The sequence below is a fragment of the Equus asinus genome, chromosome 28 (assembly GCF_041296235.1).
Source record: "Equus asinus isolate D_3611 breed Donkey chromosome 28, EquAss-T2T_v2, whole genome shotgun sequence".
In the NCBI taxonomy this organism is placed as follows: Eukaryota; Metazoa; Chordata; class Mammalia; order Perissodactyla; family Equidae; genus Equus; species Equus asinus.
In genome coordinates this window covers 18018239-18034468 of record NC_091817.1, presented here as the reverse complement: position 1 = coordinate 18034468, position 16230 = coordinate 18018239, and the positions used below count along the sequence as shown (strand labels likewise).

The 16230-nt window shown below is 58.2% G+C and overlaps 2 protein-coding genes across 6 annotated transcripts in view; one reads left to right on the top strand and one right to left on the bottom strand.

The window, feature by feature from the left end:
- The window catches only part of BRD7 (bromodomain containing 7), a 35164-nt gene extending 34823 nt beyond the window's left edge, over positions 1–341 (top strand). For both annotated transcript variants that reach the window (XM_044761654.2, XM_044761653.2), the window contains exon 17: positions 112–341. In XM_044761654.2, coding sequence (XP_044617589.1) covers positions 112–167 — 56 coding nt within the window. In that variant the 3' untranslated portion in view covers positions 168–341. The remainder of the gene's footprint in view (positions 1–111) is intronic.
- A 1167-nt stretch (positions 342–1508) lies between these two features.
- The window catches only part of ADCY7 (adenylate cyclase 7), a 57578-nt gene continuing 42856 nt past the window's right edge, over positions 1509–16230 (bottom strand). For 3 of the 4 annotated variants that reach the window (XM_070500730.1, XM_014830270.3, XM_044761652.2), the window contains exons 11-26: positions 14148–14339; positions 13822–13856; positions 13218–13301; positions 12839–12911; positions 11650–11747; positions 10629–10713; positions 10082–10207; positions 9126–9224; positions 8310–8503; positions 7375–7465; positions 6841–6996; positions 6052–6198; positions 5418–5522; positions 5007–5121; positions 4302–4426; positions 1509–4084 (exon numbers count right to left, since the gene is read on the bottom strand). In XM_070500730.1, the coding sequence (XP_070356831.1) occupies positions 3938–4084; positions 4302–4426; positions 5007–5121; positions 5418–5522; positions 6052–6198; positions 6841–6996; positions 7375–7465; positions 8310–8503; positions 9126–9224; positions 10082–10207; positions 10629–10713; positions 11650–11747; positions 12839–12911; positions 13218–13301; positions 13822–13856; positions 14148–14339 (1872 nt within the window). In that variant the 3' untranslated portion in view covers positions 1509–3937. Of the gene's footprint in view, positions 4085–4301; positions 4427–5006; positions 5122–5417; positions 5523–6051; positions 6199–6840; positions 6997–7374; positions 7636–8309; positions 8504–9125; positions 9225–10081; positions 10208–10628; positions 10714–11649; positions 11748–12838; positions 12912–13217; positions 13302–13821; positions 13857–14147; positions 14340–16230 lie in introns of those variants that run through there. The other variant, XM_070500731.1, reaches the window with a different exon arrangement.

Here is a 16230-nt window from a genome sequence, read left to right as displayed (position 1 = left end):
CGTGATAGAGGGCTGTCGGCATTTCTTATTCTGGATGTTACCTTTACCTTCACATCCTTTCTTAATTTAAAGGAAAAAACTGATGAAGGAAATGGTATTTTTTTCTTTCAGATTTTGAAGAACCTAAAAAGATGGATGCTGCTGAGTGTGGACCTGATGGGATTTGAAAGGAACCGGTATTTGATTATATATTATGTATATATTTTTCATTCTTAACTTGGAAATGCTTTTCAGAAGATATAAAATATTTGTAAATTGTGTTTTTAATTAAACTTTGGAATGATTTTAATGTTCCAGAGACTGGGCTTCTATTCGGTAATAAAGCTGAGCCTGCGACCGCGCGCCGTCTCGTGTCTCAGCTGAGCTACCCCTCAGCCTTTCAGGACCAGCCGTTAAAAGAAACACGTCCCCCAGATAATTGACTTACCTCATTTTTCCACATTTGCCACACTCCTAGTTAAATTATAACCAACTTGTTCCTAACTGACCAGATTTCATCTTGATGATTTATTCAAAAAGTGGCCTTGTGAGGACAGCATATCACCTTGCCCTTTGCCATACTGAGCAGAAAGCTGGAGTGGACCTGGGCAGAGTTCTTTCAGAACAGTGATGACACTGCTTCCTTCCTTCACAGACAGGGCTAAAACGAAGAAACTTTTTTAAAAATCCCCATCCAGTGAGATTTTTCATTGTTATACCATGAAAACAAATACACTTCATTTAGAGTTTACTGTGTGTCCCCTACATACCTGCTGGGGGACAATGTCCTTATGGAGAAGGATTAGGTGATGAGGTGTCCCCCTCCCCCCTCCCCTCCCCCGGAAGAAAAGCATACCAGGGGCTTCACAGCACTGACTTGTCTGGTGTTCCTTTTCGGTTTATTTTTTCCATTTTTGAGAGAGTTATTTGGAACTGTAATAAAAGGATGAGCCAAATAAGATAACAGACTAAATCATCCTTGATACATAAGGGAAGCACCAAGCTTAAAGGGACATGTGCGTTTCTATTTACTGTCTCTCACAGGCCACCTGTGCCTCAGCCATGCGCCCTGAACACTACTCATGTCCTGCTGTCTGTGAAACAAAGGTCCGGTGCCGAGCAGTTGAATTATTTGAGTAGGAGACCATGAGACCTAATCCTCTTCTGTGACCAGGCCCCACACTGTAGCCTAGTTCACTGAACACATTCGGTAAAACACCCAGGCAGGAAGCCATTTCCTTTTTATAATCTTGACTTTGAAAACTAACATGTAGCAAGAACAAGCAGGGTGAAAGACAATTAATTGATTCTCTCAAGAGAGTTAAAGATGACCTAATCTTTTAAAAACCTACTTAAAATCGTATGCCAAAAGAACTAAAACATCACTTCAAATGTGTATTTTTCAAGAGTTTTTAGAGTTTAATTTCTCAAATACAATTCAGGCAGTAATCAGTTCTTAAACTGTAGATCTACTCAGCTAAGTTCCTGAAGACCACGAAAACAATGCAAAACACTTGAGGACACTCAGGTTTTCCAGATTGCTCATTTAATGTATGAAAATCTGAACAAAGTAGAAACACTGGCACTTTATAAAAATGAAATACATTTTGAAACAAACGTTACAGCTGTATAAATATTCAGTATACAGAATAACCGCTAGGTGTTTGCATGCACCTTCTCAAAGCATATTTCTGCACATTCGCCTGTTATATACACAATGCACACAGGGTGTTAATGATGATCTTTTCTGTGAGGAAAGTTTCCTAATAAGTGAACCAGAAAACTTCTGATTTTCACGAGAGTCAGTGAGGCTGCCTGCATAGAGACTTTGAGCAAGTCCTCGGCCCATAGAGAAGGTCAGTGTTAGAAAAGGCACATGTCCTTTCATAAAACAAAACGACACCAATGAGGAACTGGCTTGGTAGTCAGAGAACAGATTTATAAAAATAACTGCAGTGATTTGTATGGTCAGTTAGACACCATGATCTGAACATCAAAATGAAAAACTTACAGAGTATTCTTTTCTGAGCACAGTGCTTCAATTGGAAATAAAGAAAAATACTTGAGTGGTAACCAGTTTTTTAAACTCCCAATTGGGATTTCTGCTGCTGGCGAGCTTGACTGCCGCACAGCCCCGCAGAGAGGCCCCGCACGCTGACGCGCGTCTGCCCACACCAGCAGCAGAGCCTCTGGCTCCCAGGAGAGCCCCGCGGAGCCGCCCTGGTCCCATGGCTTCTGAGAGGACGTTTCCCTTGCCAGCTTTTTGACATGAAGTTCCTTTATACAGCAGGTTCTTACAATTTACTCATACCTACTCCAGTTACACGCAGCGCCTCAAAGCTGCCACCAGCCCACCCAGCACCTGTGCACATTAGAAGCAGCCCCCTTCTCGGGCTCATAAGCCCTGCAGGACACGGCCCCCGCAGACAGCAGGCTCAGTGTCAGCCCCTCCCCGCCCCTGGCTGCACACAACTACTCTGCAGCTAGGGTGGCGCCTCGTCCCGGACCCCCCCATCCCAGGCAGACCTGGCTGCTTAGTCACCTGTCTCAGCCCTGTCTGATCTTTTGAAGTCTCCTGTCTGCAAGACTTTCAGTATAATTTCAGGGGTTCACGGATGACGTCTAGCTAAGAAGCCCTGTCATAGTGAAATCAGCTGTCTCAGCAATCCTGGGGTGCTCTGGGCATGAAGCAGTGAAGTCAGTTCAGAAGGAATGGCACTGTCTGTCTCACCTTGAAACAGGTTGCCCTCTCTGACTGAGGTGGAGCACTGTAAGACACCATCTCCCAGACCTGGCCCTGTGCACCTGCCTTCGTCCGTGCAGTTCCGAACCAGAACACAGCACCCGTGACAGGCTGGCTTCCCGGGACGGGAACCGTTACACGTGTGTATGCTGAGTAGCTCCTAGTTTTGAAGGGCTTCAGACTTAGCTATGAGGACAAAAGAAAAGGGAAGACGTACTACAGGTTGTCCAAATTCTCTCTACACAGACTCCAGTCCTTTCCGACATCGAGACTAAGACATAGCTGAAGACTGCAGGGGAGCACTCAAAACCACCTGGGCAGGCAGGGAGGGGCTCGGAGGCCGTGCCTTCTTTCCTAGGCTCTTCACTTTCTGAGCCTAGCCTCAGAATGCTGGCATCAGGGCTGTATGATTCCAAGCCAAGGCTACGCGCCTCTTGCCACGAGCCACATTCCTCAGCACTCCGTCCCCACAGCTGGGCTAATCCCATAAGCTCACACTGGACAGCAGTCCTACTTATGTGTCAGTGGTTAAAAAAGCAAAGAGTACACTGAAGGGAAGATATTTTGTCTAGCATCTAAGAAGTCACTAAAAAGGATAAAACCTCCTAACAATGTATCCATTTAAAACAAACACATGCCAGAGATGACAAGAAATAACACGTGTCCATTGTGGTTTTTCTCCTTACTGTTGGAAACCATTTATAGGTTTAAACCACCCTTTTCAATTCTCTTTCCAAGAATGCCTGTATGAGAAATGCAGAATCCTGTAGTTGGTCCACTGGGAGAAGGGAGTCCCCGACCCATCCTGGACAGCTTGTCTTGGTCTCGTACCCTTGTATAGCTCCCAGGCCATGAGGGGGATGTGTGTTCGAGTCAGGCCCTCAGAGCTTCTCCGCAGCACCTAGGGGACTAAGGATCTAAAACTCACAAACAAGCCTTTTCCTGCTGTGCTGGAGGCTGCGTTGCAGACTCCGACAGCCCAGAGGGTCCGCTGCCTGTGCATGATAAGGCGCAGTGGTCGCCTCAAACTGGGGTCTGGCGCACATTCCAAGAAATCCTCTAGTGCCAGTCCAAGGAAGCCGTGCGCGGCTGTCAGGGTGCTGGTGGCCAAACCCTTGGAATGCCTCTGTGACTGGTGTAGGTCCGAGTCTTCCCCTCGCCTTGCTTCAGGGAAGGAAGTTGGCTTCCAGCATGTTCTGCACCGACCGAAAGCCTTCAGTTGGGCCCCAGCCCTTGAAACTTGGCAGTGTCTGTACAGACAAAGTAAGTCCTCAGCTCGCCTTTGCCTTTGACGTTGATCAGTCCACGGCATTCACAAGAATAACCTAGTCCCTGGAGGATGGCACTTGTCTCTTCGGTAACCTGAAAAGGAAAAGAAACCCAAGTCTTGAGAAGCAAGAGGAAAACCTGCTGTGGGCAGGACAGATGGAAATCAGCCAGCAGGCAGCACGCAGCACTCATGTCTGGCTTCCCTCAAGAACTTCACGGTAGCATCACGTGGCTGATGGACGCCCAGGTCCCCGCACTTCTGGGGAGTTCTTTCCCCTTCGGTCACGGGTCTCCCCAGAGGGGCTCGTACCTGGATTTTCCCAAGTTCCCCAGTGCTCTCCATTCGGCTGGCAACGTTAACCGTGTTTCCCCAGATGTCATACTGAGGTTTTCGCGCCCCGATCACTCCAGCAATCACAGGCCCGTGGTTTATGCCTGAAGATGACATTTGCAGTGGGTAGTTCAGAGAGGCAAAGCCTCTGGCAACTGCCCTTCAGGGAGGCCACAGAGCACTGACAGCACAGCTGGAAGGAAGCTGCACATCTGTGCCAGAGATCAGACTCGGCTGTGCGGAAGGCACTCCCTGGGAGTCCTGGCCCAGCCTTGGCCTTGCTCAAGATGTCTGGGTCTGAGGATACTCTAGTACCTGCTAATCTCCTCCTAACAAGAATTTGCTCCCTGAGCACGACCCTCTCAGCTAACAGAGACCAGTGAGGTTAATAACTTTGCTTTGTTCTCAGTGTATTTTAAGGTCACCTGTTCACAGCCAGTGATTTGTGATTCTTCATTTTCTGTAGTGATATATTCCTTAAAAGTTTCAAAAGTAACTTTATAAATACTATACAAAGAAAGAGTAATTACTGAATCCCTGGGGTTGTGAGACAAGAGGGATTGCTAAAGCTTTTCCTAGCAGATGGTACGGTCTGCTGGACAGACCCGGGTGGGTTTGCCAGGAGGCAGGGGCTGCAGCTTGCCCACCCGGAGCCCGGCCTGGCCCACCTCCCCGGGGCCTCACCGACTCGGAGGCGGAAGGAGTTGAAGGAGTGCCTGTTGATGCCGTCCAGCTTGCTCATCAGGGCGATGCTGAACTCCACCATGATGCCAATGTGGGCGTGCTGGCGCTCCAGGTCCTGCGGGACAGAGCCCTGCATGTGGGCCGCGGGCACCCTCCCTCCCCCCACCTCGAGAGCACCGGGCCGGCCAGCACTGCGCACCAGCATGGGCATGGAGCCCACAGGGAGGGCTCCTCCAGAGGGCCCAGGACCTGCCCCCCTCCGGGGGAGGAGCCGTCTGCCCCCAAACACCCCCCTCAGGCGGAGCCGGGAGCTCCTTTGCCCTTGCCTCTCACGGGGCAGGGCTGGGGACTGACTGTTGGATTTCCCCTCATGTGGGTCTGGGACATGAGGCCACCAGAGTCGCTGAGTACCTGGTTGTCGTGCCCTGAGGGGACACTGAGCCCTGCAGCTGCCATGTACGTGCTGCCGATGGTCTTGATCTTCTCCACACCACTGAACTTGGGCTTTAGCAGGAGCTGCAGGACAAGGAAGCAGGACCATCCGACACGGCCGCAGCCCAGGCCGCCCAGATTCCGAGGAGGGGGTGGGGTTCCCACGCCCCCACTTCTAACACAGAGACTTCTCACACCTAAGGACCAGTGGGGACACGGCCCCTGGGTTCTCTGCCTGCCCCTCCCGCTGTCAGTCTTCCTCGACATTCCCATCTGGTCCCCCCTCTCTGAGGAGCAAACTCAGCCAACAGTATCTACACAGGAACATCGATTCTCCGCAGCTCAGAGCTCAGCCGAAACTGCCTGCCTCTGAAAGGGTGTCAGCATCAGCCCAGCTGGAAATCAGGCTGTTCCACAAGGACCTAATCTTAGCAAGTCGCCCCCACAGAGAAAATAACAAAATAAATCCTCACTGAATAAAACAAAGAAAAAGGCAGATTTGTACCCTTTATAATTTGTGTACTGTCCGTTCCCCCGAGGGAACCGCAGTCGGGGCTTAGAATGCCCCTGCCTCCTGGCGCCGCCCCCTGCTGGGCCGGGTCACAGGCCATACCTCGTCAAAGTCAGCGACAATCTCGTTCAGCAGGCGCAGGCACTCCAGGCCTTCCTTGTTGACGTCACACTCAGTGTAGAACACTTTGAAGTCTGGCACGGACGCAAACATGACACAGACGCAGTCGTACGACTGATGGTACCAGTCCTGGATGGGGGCAGGAAGACATGGGGACCAGCCCTCGTGCTGCAGGAGCGGATGTTCCTCAGCTGTGCGCTGAGCTCTCGAGAGGCCGGGCCAGCGCGCCTCAGCCTGCCGGTCCCTGAGCCGCGGCCGGGGACTGTCAGGAGTGGGAGAGTCTGACTGGCCGGGGCGGAGCAGGCTCAGGTTGGTTTGGCTCTAAGTGCCTGGGTCTGTCCCGCAGGGGTTGGGAACAATCAGGAGACCTGGGTTCTATACCCACTGGGCCTCAGTTTCCTTCCCTGTAACTCTCACTGCGACACAGAGTTGGTGGAAACACATCTTCATCAACCCAGACTGTCCAGATTACAGATACCTGGTCTGGTCCTCACAACGGTGCTGCTAGCTAGGTACTGTCAGCCCCGTTTTACAGACGCAGAAATCAAGGCCCAGGGAAGTGAGATACCTCGTCCATGGCCACACCCAAACCCAGGCCTCTGACGCCAAAGCCTGTGTCCTTCCAGCTGACAGCACCCGCTGTTTCCCGGGCGCAGCAGGAGCCCCAGACCCTCGGGCGCACTGAGCAAGCACCTGCAGCTCCCGACCCCAGCCAGACTGCACTGTGTCCCAGGCCTCCCACCCAGGAACGAGCCCTTCGTCGCCCCACACCTCATTTAACTTGTCACCAATGAAGTGGGCGGCCACGTGGGCTGGCAGCACATTCTCCAGAAGCAGGCGGTTCACGTTCTCCATGGTTTCAAACTCCTCGTGCTCCTTCTTGAACTTCTTCTTCCACAAACAATCCAAGCGGCAGTAATAGTCAATCTGCAACAGCGGGACGTCAGTGTGGTGGCCAGTGAGCGAGGGCAGAACACGCACCAAGTGGCTGGCGGGCACGCCTGTAGCCCTGGGGGCCACTGAGCCAGCTCATCAGCGCTCCCACCCTGCACCCTGGCGACTGTCTCCTGCCCCACAGCCGCCTCCCCGTGAAATCCCAGTCAGTGATTCACGGTTCGCAAGTGAGCCACGAGACTGCCTGTCCCCCGTGTCCTGAAGGGAGGGGATGCAGGGAGAGAAGGACACTGAGTGAGGACCCTGACTGGGGCCCCCCGGCAGCTCCCCTCCAGGACGGCTGCTGGCCCCTGCGCCACTGCACATGTGCGCGCCCCCGGGAGGAGCGTGTGTGCGGGGCTCCCGCCTCACCTGTCGGGACAGCAAGGCGAGGGTGACGTAAAACAGAACCAGGGCGAAGTTGATCGTCGTCTGCAGGTCCCTCCACGAGCAGGAAGGGGAGCTGCCGGGCACGGAGGGGAAAGGCGGCCGTCGTCTCCGGTCCCGTCCAGCCCCCCGAACACGGGAGGCGGCGTGGGGCCCACACCCTCAGGGAAGAGGGGACCGGACCAAGGACACCGCCGCCCGAGCCCACGTTCTCACGGCGGAGACCGGGAACGAGACGGCTGCAGGCTGCAAAGAAGAGGGTCCGGGGCAGAGGCGGACTGGGCGAGCAGGGTGGCCCTGCTTAGGTGACATCGCACTCACACCTGGACGACAAGGAATGGCCACGGCGGAAGGAGCAAGGGCACCCGAGGCAGGCAAGGAGCCACGGGAAGGGGCCGCGAGCCCCTGGGGGAGTCGGCGCGCAGGCTGACAGGAGTCTGCAGGGGCAGGTTTTACTCTGGGTCCCCAAAGTCCAGCCTTTTAGTTCAAGGGGAGCCAGCCCCCCCCGCGACCCAGAGCCCCCAGAATTACGCCCACATCGGCCCTTCCCTTGCCACAGGTGTCACCCACCTGTCCAGGGACGGACCAGACAGCTGTGGAGATCCAGGACACGGCTCAAAGCAGGGACCCGGTTAGAGCCGAAGCCCCCTCCCCGACCCCCAGCCTGGCCTAGAGCCAGGATAACCCAGGTGGCCTCCATGGGACCAGGAACGTCCCCTAGAGGACCTGCAAACGAGCCACCCTCCCTAGCTCTCAGCACTGTGGACTGCGGACTGGGCCCATCACTTCCCTTCAAATGCCACGAACGCAAACACCTGAGTTTGAAAGGACCTCGAAATAAAACAAAAGGTGCCGCCATGGGCCAGAGTCGAGACAGGCAGAGGGACTGGGGTCCCGGCAGTGAGTGCTCTGGGCCTCACCTGAGGGTGCTGTTGGTCTTGGTGACGTTGCCCAGGCTGTGGCCACAGCAGCCCCACTGCCAGCATGGGGCGATGTTGAGAAGCACCAGGTAGGCCACCAAGGCCACTGTCAAAAGCATGACCTTCAGCTCCAGGCTCATCCGCAGGAAAATAGAGCAAGCCACAAAGGCCAGGATGCAGCTGCAGGTGTAATACTGGGAGAGGGCATGTGGGTCACCAAGAGGCCCCTCCTGGACCAGTGGTCACCAGATGGAGGGCCGCCGTTAGCACTGACGCACGGAGCCCCTTCCCCCTTGGGGAACTCCATGAGGGGCCATGTGTCTTCAGCATCGCTCTATTGCCTTGCTGACCGCCCTTCTTAACAAAGAGCAGCCAGCAGAACCTAAAGCTTTCTCGTGTTGCGTGTTTACTTCCATGTATGGCAAGTGAACTCATTCAAAGGAAAAAAGGTAGTAACTGAAACTGCAGGTGGTGTGTGGACATGACAAAGGTCAGGGCAGTGGTATGCACACACCTGAACAGCCCCCTGCCTCAAGTCCTGCCATGAGCTTGCCCTTCCCAGAGTGCATCTCTGCCCACGTTACTCTCCTGCTCAAGATCATGCTGTGGCTCCTGATTGCCCCCAGAGTGAAGATCAAGCTCTTCATCCTAGCACTCAGGCACCACCCTGATCTGGATCAAATCTACCTCTGGCTTCATCTCAAAATTCTCCCCCACTCCCTCCCCATGACACAACCACCTAAAACCCGGCTCTCTCTACATGCCTAGTGAGGACGAGCAGCACCAAGGGGCCAGGCCAGGCCAGGCCACACTCACCAGGAGGAGCTCGCACAGGGCCTTCTCCCTGCTGCTCACAGACCTCAGGTTTGTCTCATTGCCAGCAGGCAGCTCCACGGCTGGGAACGGAGTCAGCGGCTATGGAGACAGGTATCTGTGAGAGGTGGGCCAGGGCCGAGCGGGGTGGGGGGCTCGGGGGCCGGAAGGGCTGGGCCGCGGGCTCTGTGAGCATCGCAGGCATCCCCTGCCAGGCCCAGCTCTGAGCACGGCCCAGAGCCGCCGCGCCCCGGCTTCTCACAGCAGCCGTCCGCTCCATGGCGGGGCGTGGGCAGGCGCGGGGGAGAGAAGGGTGTAAAATGAAGAGCTGCGGACACCACGCCCAGAGCATCAGAGGCTGAGTCGGGTGGGTGGGGGAGAAGCTGCTGTCAGCGTTTTCAAGGAGCCCCTTGTCCCCAGGTGACGCTGAGGGAGGTGGTCACAGAGTCTCGAGTGTCGGGGACATGGAGGTGGGGAGACCCTGGCTCTAGGTGTTGGAGCTGGCAGGACTGCCTGCAGCGGCGAGCATGTGAACACGGCCCAAGAAGCAGGAGCTCAAGTGTGCTCCCAGCCTGTGCCCAGGGCGACGCAGCCCTAGTGTGGAAACTGAGTCTCAGAGAGGTGAGATGCGGCTCCCTAGGGGGCCGAGAAGGAGGAGGAGGACGGCAAGGACGCTGTGGTGGTTCAAGACGTCTCGTCCTTGTGGGGCGGGCCACGTAAGCTCTCGGGGCCCCGCGTCCTGATTTGAAGGAGGTAAGAAGCTCTGAGCGTCCGTGGGACCCACAGCGCCACCCACAGGGCCCTGGACAGGGTGACACCAGATGCAGCTGTTAGGCAACAAGACAGTAGGATTCTAGAATCTGGAGGTTCCCAGGGTCAAGGACTGGTGCTCCACCCAGGAAACACACCTGGGCGAGAGGCCTCGCTGCCAGGGCCCACCTCCCACCCCCGGAACCTACCAGGTTGACGATGGCAATGGTGAGCAGGCTGCCGATGGTCAGCACAGCCAGGGACAGCCGCAGCAGGGGATGCGTCTCCACCCTCTCAGAGATGGCCCGGAGTGTCCCCCAGGCTGGGCAGCACCTCTGTGGAGTCACGGGGTCAAGTCACCCAGCGCCAGCACTCAGACAAGGAAGGAGAGCCTGCCTGAGGCCTTGCCCGGGGGCCTGCGGGCCAAGAGCCCAGCAGACGGGAGAGCTCCTCTAGGGAGAGTCGCGGGCACACTGTGCCCTGTGCCCAGCCCAGAGCTCAGCACCCATGAGGTGTGCAGACACAAGGGACATTATCACTCTCAGGTCCTGGACAGCCATGGCCCCTTGGGGGCCACCAGCAGGCCTGGGAAAGCAGAATTCTTGGGAGAAGGTCCAGAGCGCTGCAGCAGGAGGGGTAGGGCTTGGCAGCACAGGCACAAGGGAGGGCTCCGGGGGAGGGGCGGGGTGGGCAGCACCACCACAGCCCTACACCAAGCAGGGCCCGGCCAGGCGGGCCAGGGGCTGCCCCACTCACCAAGATCTCGTCAGCAAAGCACAGGCCCAGCACCAACCCCAGCACGCAGGCCACCAGCCCGAAGGACACGCCCAGAGCTGCCATCCTGGAGAGGAGGAAGGAGCCCAAGTTCGGAGGCTCACCGGCCCAGGGCCAGCAATAGGCCTGCCCCGCCCCCAGCACCCACTTCTTGGGCTCATGGGCACCTCCGCCCTCTCCCAAACTGCTCTTCTGCCCTCAGCAAAGCGGATCTTTGAAAACCGTGGCCCAGCTGCCCTACTAACAACACGCGAGGCCTGGCCACAACATGAAGACCGTGATTAACAGCATAGCCCCCTTTCGGGGCCACATGTTTAAGAAATGAGCGATCCCGGAGCCTTTAGGCTCACGTCTGGCACACAGGTACCCTAGGAAAGTGCTCCCCCTTTTGCCTTTCTTAAGCACATCCTAAACCACGATGCTAGTGGGCCCTCTGGCCTAACCGCCCTTCCCGAAGGCACCAAGTGGCTGAGCTTCCTCTGTCCCTGTGACCTCACACCCCTGTCCCTGCCCCCCAGTAGGGCCCTTGAGGCAGAAGCACAAGTCTCAGCAGCTCCTGATGTCCTGGCCACGTGCCCTGGGTACGGCACAAAGCCCGCTGAGCCTGTATTTCCCTTCTAAGAGGGAGATGATGGCAGCTGCAGCTTGAGGAGCCCGCCCTTCCAGGATCCCAGACGCCTCCGGCAAGGGTCATAAACTGAACTGCCTACAGGGCCACACAGGTAACAGGTGACTTCGGAGGTGAGAGGCCTGTGGGAGTGGGAAGCCTGCAGCTTGAGAGAGCAAGCACGTTCAACTAAAACAAAATATAAGCGCTGCTGACTCCACGTGTGGGGGCCACAGCCCCGGGACTCTGAGGTCTGAAGGTACTAAGCTCTAGCAGCCGGCCCCTTCCTGCTGGGCACACAGCTCCTTGCAGGTTTTCTGGTGGATCCTGCAAGGTCAGCACCCCTCCCAGCCTGACCCCAGTGGGCTTGACCATCCTGCCCACCCCCTGGCTGACCTGGGCATCAGCAGGACATGGACGAGCAGGATGCAGATGAAGACGAGACTGGCACAGGCAAAGTAGTGACGGGCCCGGGGGATGGGCGCCAGGCGGTACTGGGGGCAACGGAGACTGTGAGAGGGTGGCTGAAGCTCCCTGCAGGGCACTTACTCCGACCCTTTCTCGGGCCCCACCCCAGCTCCAGTTAACCACCATGAAAACCACTTGCACCCCCAAGCTCCAGGTGAAGCACTCCGTCATTGTCCTCATGAGCTGTCCTTTAATGTTTAGAGGAAAGACCCTGCCCCGCCCCCCCGCCCCCCCCCCCCAGGTCTCCAGCTTCATTTCCCAGGTCCCTGGAAAGCTCGTGGCCCCAATCTGAGGATGGAACCGAGTCTGAGCTCTGCGGCTACTGAGCCTGGGGCTGCCGGTGGGGATGTCCTGACTCCACCCCGAGGGGCACGGCCGGCAGCCTGTGCTGCCCACACCTCCATACCAGGCACCCTCAGGGTCGTGCCCACGAGGGCTCTGCTGCAGAGGAGGAACCAAGGTTCTGAGAGCCTGCAGCCGCCGGCGACCACACCTGCTCCAGACCCCGAGCTCTCCCTGGGGAGCCCCAACTAGAGGAGGGTGCCCCCCAACCAGAGGAGGGCACCCCCCAACCCTGGAGACTGAGGTGGGAGAGAGGCCCCAGCACCAGCACCCCGTGGGCTGGGCCACCCTCTCGGACAAGCCACACCAAGGCCCAGATGGGCCTGGAAACCTCAGACCCTGTGTGACAGACGACTGTGGAGCATAAATGGCGTCGTGCGCCTGGAGCGCTGTAGGACTCAGTAGGTGCTCATTAAATAGACAAAAGGTCACTAGTGGCACAAAAAGCATGTTGAGGCGGCAGCCAGACTGGAGGTCCATCGGGTCCCCTCAACGCCGGCACCCTGTGCAGGGCTTTTTCCTGACTGCGAGGCCAATGCTGTCAGCCTGGGTGGGCCTGCCCCGGCAGCTGAGGCTCCCCGATGGGGCCGCCAGGTACAGGGGAGGCCAGCAGCAAGACAGGCCACGAGAGCCTCACTGAGCCCCCACCCAATGGCCAGCTGGTGTGATTCCCTGCAACCCTCCTGGAACAGATCTGGAGCGCGGCTACCCACAGCCTGTGCCCCCATCCCACCGCAGGCCCTGGAGCCCCTCTTCTTGCAGCCGCGGTCCTCACCTCTCGCTCGGAGCCCTTCTCCTGGAAGATGAACCCGCAGGCATGGAAGTCGTCGGACGTGGAGCAGCAGGGCCTGGGGGCGGCAGACACAGGCAGTGAGATGCGGGGCCTGGGGAGCCGGAGATGGGGCCCCACCCTCCGGAGGAGAGGGGAGTGGAGGGCAACTTGAGAGGGCGAACGGAGGCAGGGGCCCACCCTCGGGAGGGGAGGAGAGGCAAATAGGGGGCAGGGGCCCACCCTCAGGAGGCAGTACCAGGAGGGGAAGGAGCCGCCCAGACACAGCTGGAGCTGGGCCACCGAGTGTGAGGCACAAGGCAGGCCTGGCCATATGGGGGCCCACTCGAGGGGGCAGGGATGAGCAGCGGTCTCGGAGCCTCACCTGGTGGAGCTGAGCCCTTCAATGGCTGAGAGCATCTCATCATCGTAGGAGTCGTCCTCAGACCGCCCCTTGGGGGATGTACTTCTGGAATCAGACCCCCACAGCTGCACCACCCCAGGGGCCCACAGCTACTTGCCCAGAGGCAGGGGTGTGGACAAGACAACTCACCCAAGTGGGGTTCCCAGGTGCCTGCAGGAGGCCCCAGAGCCTCAGGCAGGACAGTGAAGACAGGCAGGTCCCACCAAGGCCCAGAGAAGGCAAGTGAAGGCCCAGCATCGATCAGCGTTGCCCAACTGGCCAACAGCCCAGCAAGAGGCAGAGGGCAGACCCTCAGTACAAGGTGTCTTCCACTAAACCCATAAGGTTCCCTCACACCAACCCTGCTGATCCTGCTTCCAGGTGGTTACATGACAGGCACTCAATCATTGTGAAGTGCTGGTTCCTAGAAACACTTTGACCCAAGCCACAGCAAACTCAGCAGAGGCTGGTCAGGGCAGCCTGTCTGGAGGAGGTGACTGGGGCAGGACTTGGCCAGGAAAGCAGGCCACAGCTTATGACGGGCGGAGGTAGGGGGAGGGCGGCGGGAACGACAGAGTGCACGTACCTGTCAGGGGTCCGATGCCGCCGCAGGGGAATGGCCTGGAAGGGAAGGGAGGAGAGGGGACCATTACTCTCCAGAGTGAGGGGCCCTGAGGTCCATCACGGACTGGGTGTATTATCTCTGTGCACTCGCACACAGGGCGGGGCGTCAGGGACCATCTAAACTGCAGGCATCCTGAACCAAAGCAGAACTCGCGCTGGAGAACAAGGACAGACCCCTGGAGCATTCTCCAAATGCCTCCCTCCCCAGGACGAGGCAGGGCCGAGACAACCACCGGCGGCTCCTGAGCATGTGCTCTCCCACTGCCTCACAGGACCGTGGGGGCCCACCTTGGGCCTCCGCCCGCTGGGGACAGGAGGCTCGCTGCTGCTCACGCTCTCGCGGTGGTTGAGGTGTGCGAAGGGCCGCGCCGCCCCCCAGGACTCGAGGTAGCGGGTCATGCGCACGGACGCCCGCATCTTCAGGGCCGCATCCCCCTTGGGCTTGGGGAGGTGTTGGCTGGGCGGGGGTGGCTGCTGGCTCTGCAGGCAGACACAGACACAGCCTGTCCCATCCCCTCCCCCTCAGCATGGGGCTGCCACCCCATCCTGCTCTCCCTGAAACACAGTGCTGCCCAGGGCACTGGCCCATCTGGCAAAAAGGGGAAATGGCCAAAAAGCTGCTGGTTCTGCATCCCCGCGGGGCCTGGCTGAAACCCAGCCCTCCTGGCTGGGCTGTCGGGGAGGCCACAGCCCAGGCCCTGTCCTTCCCAGGCAGGGAGGAAACAAGGTCACACAAGACGGTGTGCAGCCCCTAGGTCCTTCTTTGCCTTCCCAGGGAAATAGTGGGTTAGGGTCCTAAACCCTAAAGCCACACTTGCTCCGGGAGGCTCCTAGGAACCAGAAGCTGTCCTTGAGGCCTGAAGGCCCACGGCCCTCCCCGTGGAAGCGCCCTGGGGGACGGCGCCCAGGGGAGCCACAGGCAGCCTGCCCTGGCCGCCCACATGTGGCCAGCACATGCTCTTCCTGTGGGAGCAGCAGGAGGAAAGGAGAGCTGGCCAGCAACCCGGAGAGACGGAGAGACAGAGACAGCCAGCCAAGGAGCCAGCCCCTCCCCCGGGCAGCAGTCCAAGCAGGTCCACTCGTGTGGCCCCCAAACCACAGCAGGGGTCCCTTATCTGCCATGTGCCCGCCATGGCCGAGTGAGGGACACAGTGGTTCAGCCAGGCCCTGAATGAGGGGCCCAGCCCTGCCTCCTCCACCCCCTCCCTAGTAAGAATCAACCCAGCTGGGGAGGCGGGGCAGGACTGGAAAAGGAGGAGGGCGAGAACGACCCCCGAGACTGCCACAGACCAGCCTGGGCCATCCCAAGTGCCCTCACCCCTGACATTCCTGCCCCCAGGGCTCCCCGACACCCCCATGGACCAGCACCTCCGGCCACGAACACTAAGCCATAAGTGGCACCTCCCCGGAAACGTGCAGCCTCCTCTAGGGAGAGAAGCATTCTAGACCCTGGGCCGCATCTGTCTGCTCAGCCAGAGGGAACGGGGAAGCCGGCCTCTGTGAGCCGCAGGCCAGGGCGCGCCCTGCGTGAACAACCCGCCCGGGCCGGCTCCCTGCAGCACCCGCCACTCAAGTCCAGGGTTGCTGGCACTTCTCTCTTAGGGCAGGAGGCCAGACACACCGGCTCCCGGAGACATAAACGTGTCCTAAAGATCCATGGGTTCTGAATAAAAACACGCCTGTTGGGAAGCAGGCGCGGGGGGGCACCTCAGCCCGCACCAGCCCACAGGTGCCCCCCAGCTGCCTCTGGACACTCGTCCCTGACGGGTCCTCACACACATCAGAACAGGCACGAGTCAGAGCTGCCAGGAGCCAGAGCTGGGAAAGGCCATGCACTGCTGGAGGCCCACTGAGCACCGTGTGCAGTCGTGGGGGAAGTGAGGCTGTGTTCTGTGCACACAGACGGGAGGGCCCCAAGGTGTGTCGTCAGGTGACAAGAGCGAGGGACAGACGCAGTGGGGGCCTGCTGCCACAGCTTTGTCGGGGGGCAGGTGAGACGCTGCGTCGACTGACTTGAGCACAGACATCTCTGTGGAAGGAGCGCAAGAAAGCCACGTGCTGGTCCCCTGCAGTGGGGGCGTGCTAGCTGCAGACAGGCTGTGCAGGAAATGTTCTCCCCTCGCTCTTCGTGCTTTTGAATTTTCAGCCACGTGATGAATAAAGTTAAACAGGAGGGTGGTAAGGCTGCCAGATAAAATGTAGGATGCCAGTGAAAGCAGCACGAGACCCTCACACCAGCGTCTCTACCGTTAGTGTGAGACCCACATCCGAGGGCGCCTGCCGGGACTGGCAGCCCTGCCACTGGGGGCTGGGGGCTCTGCCTCAGGTGCTCGCCAGCTCTCTGAGCACCAGCTCCGCGCCGAGCACCGTT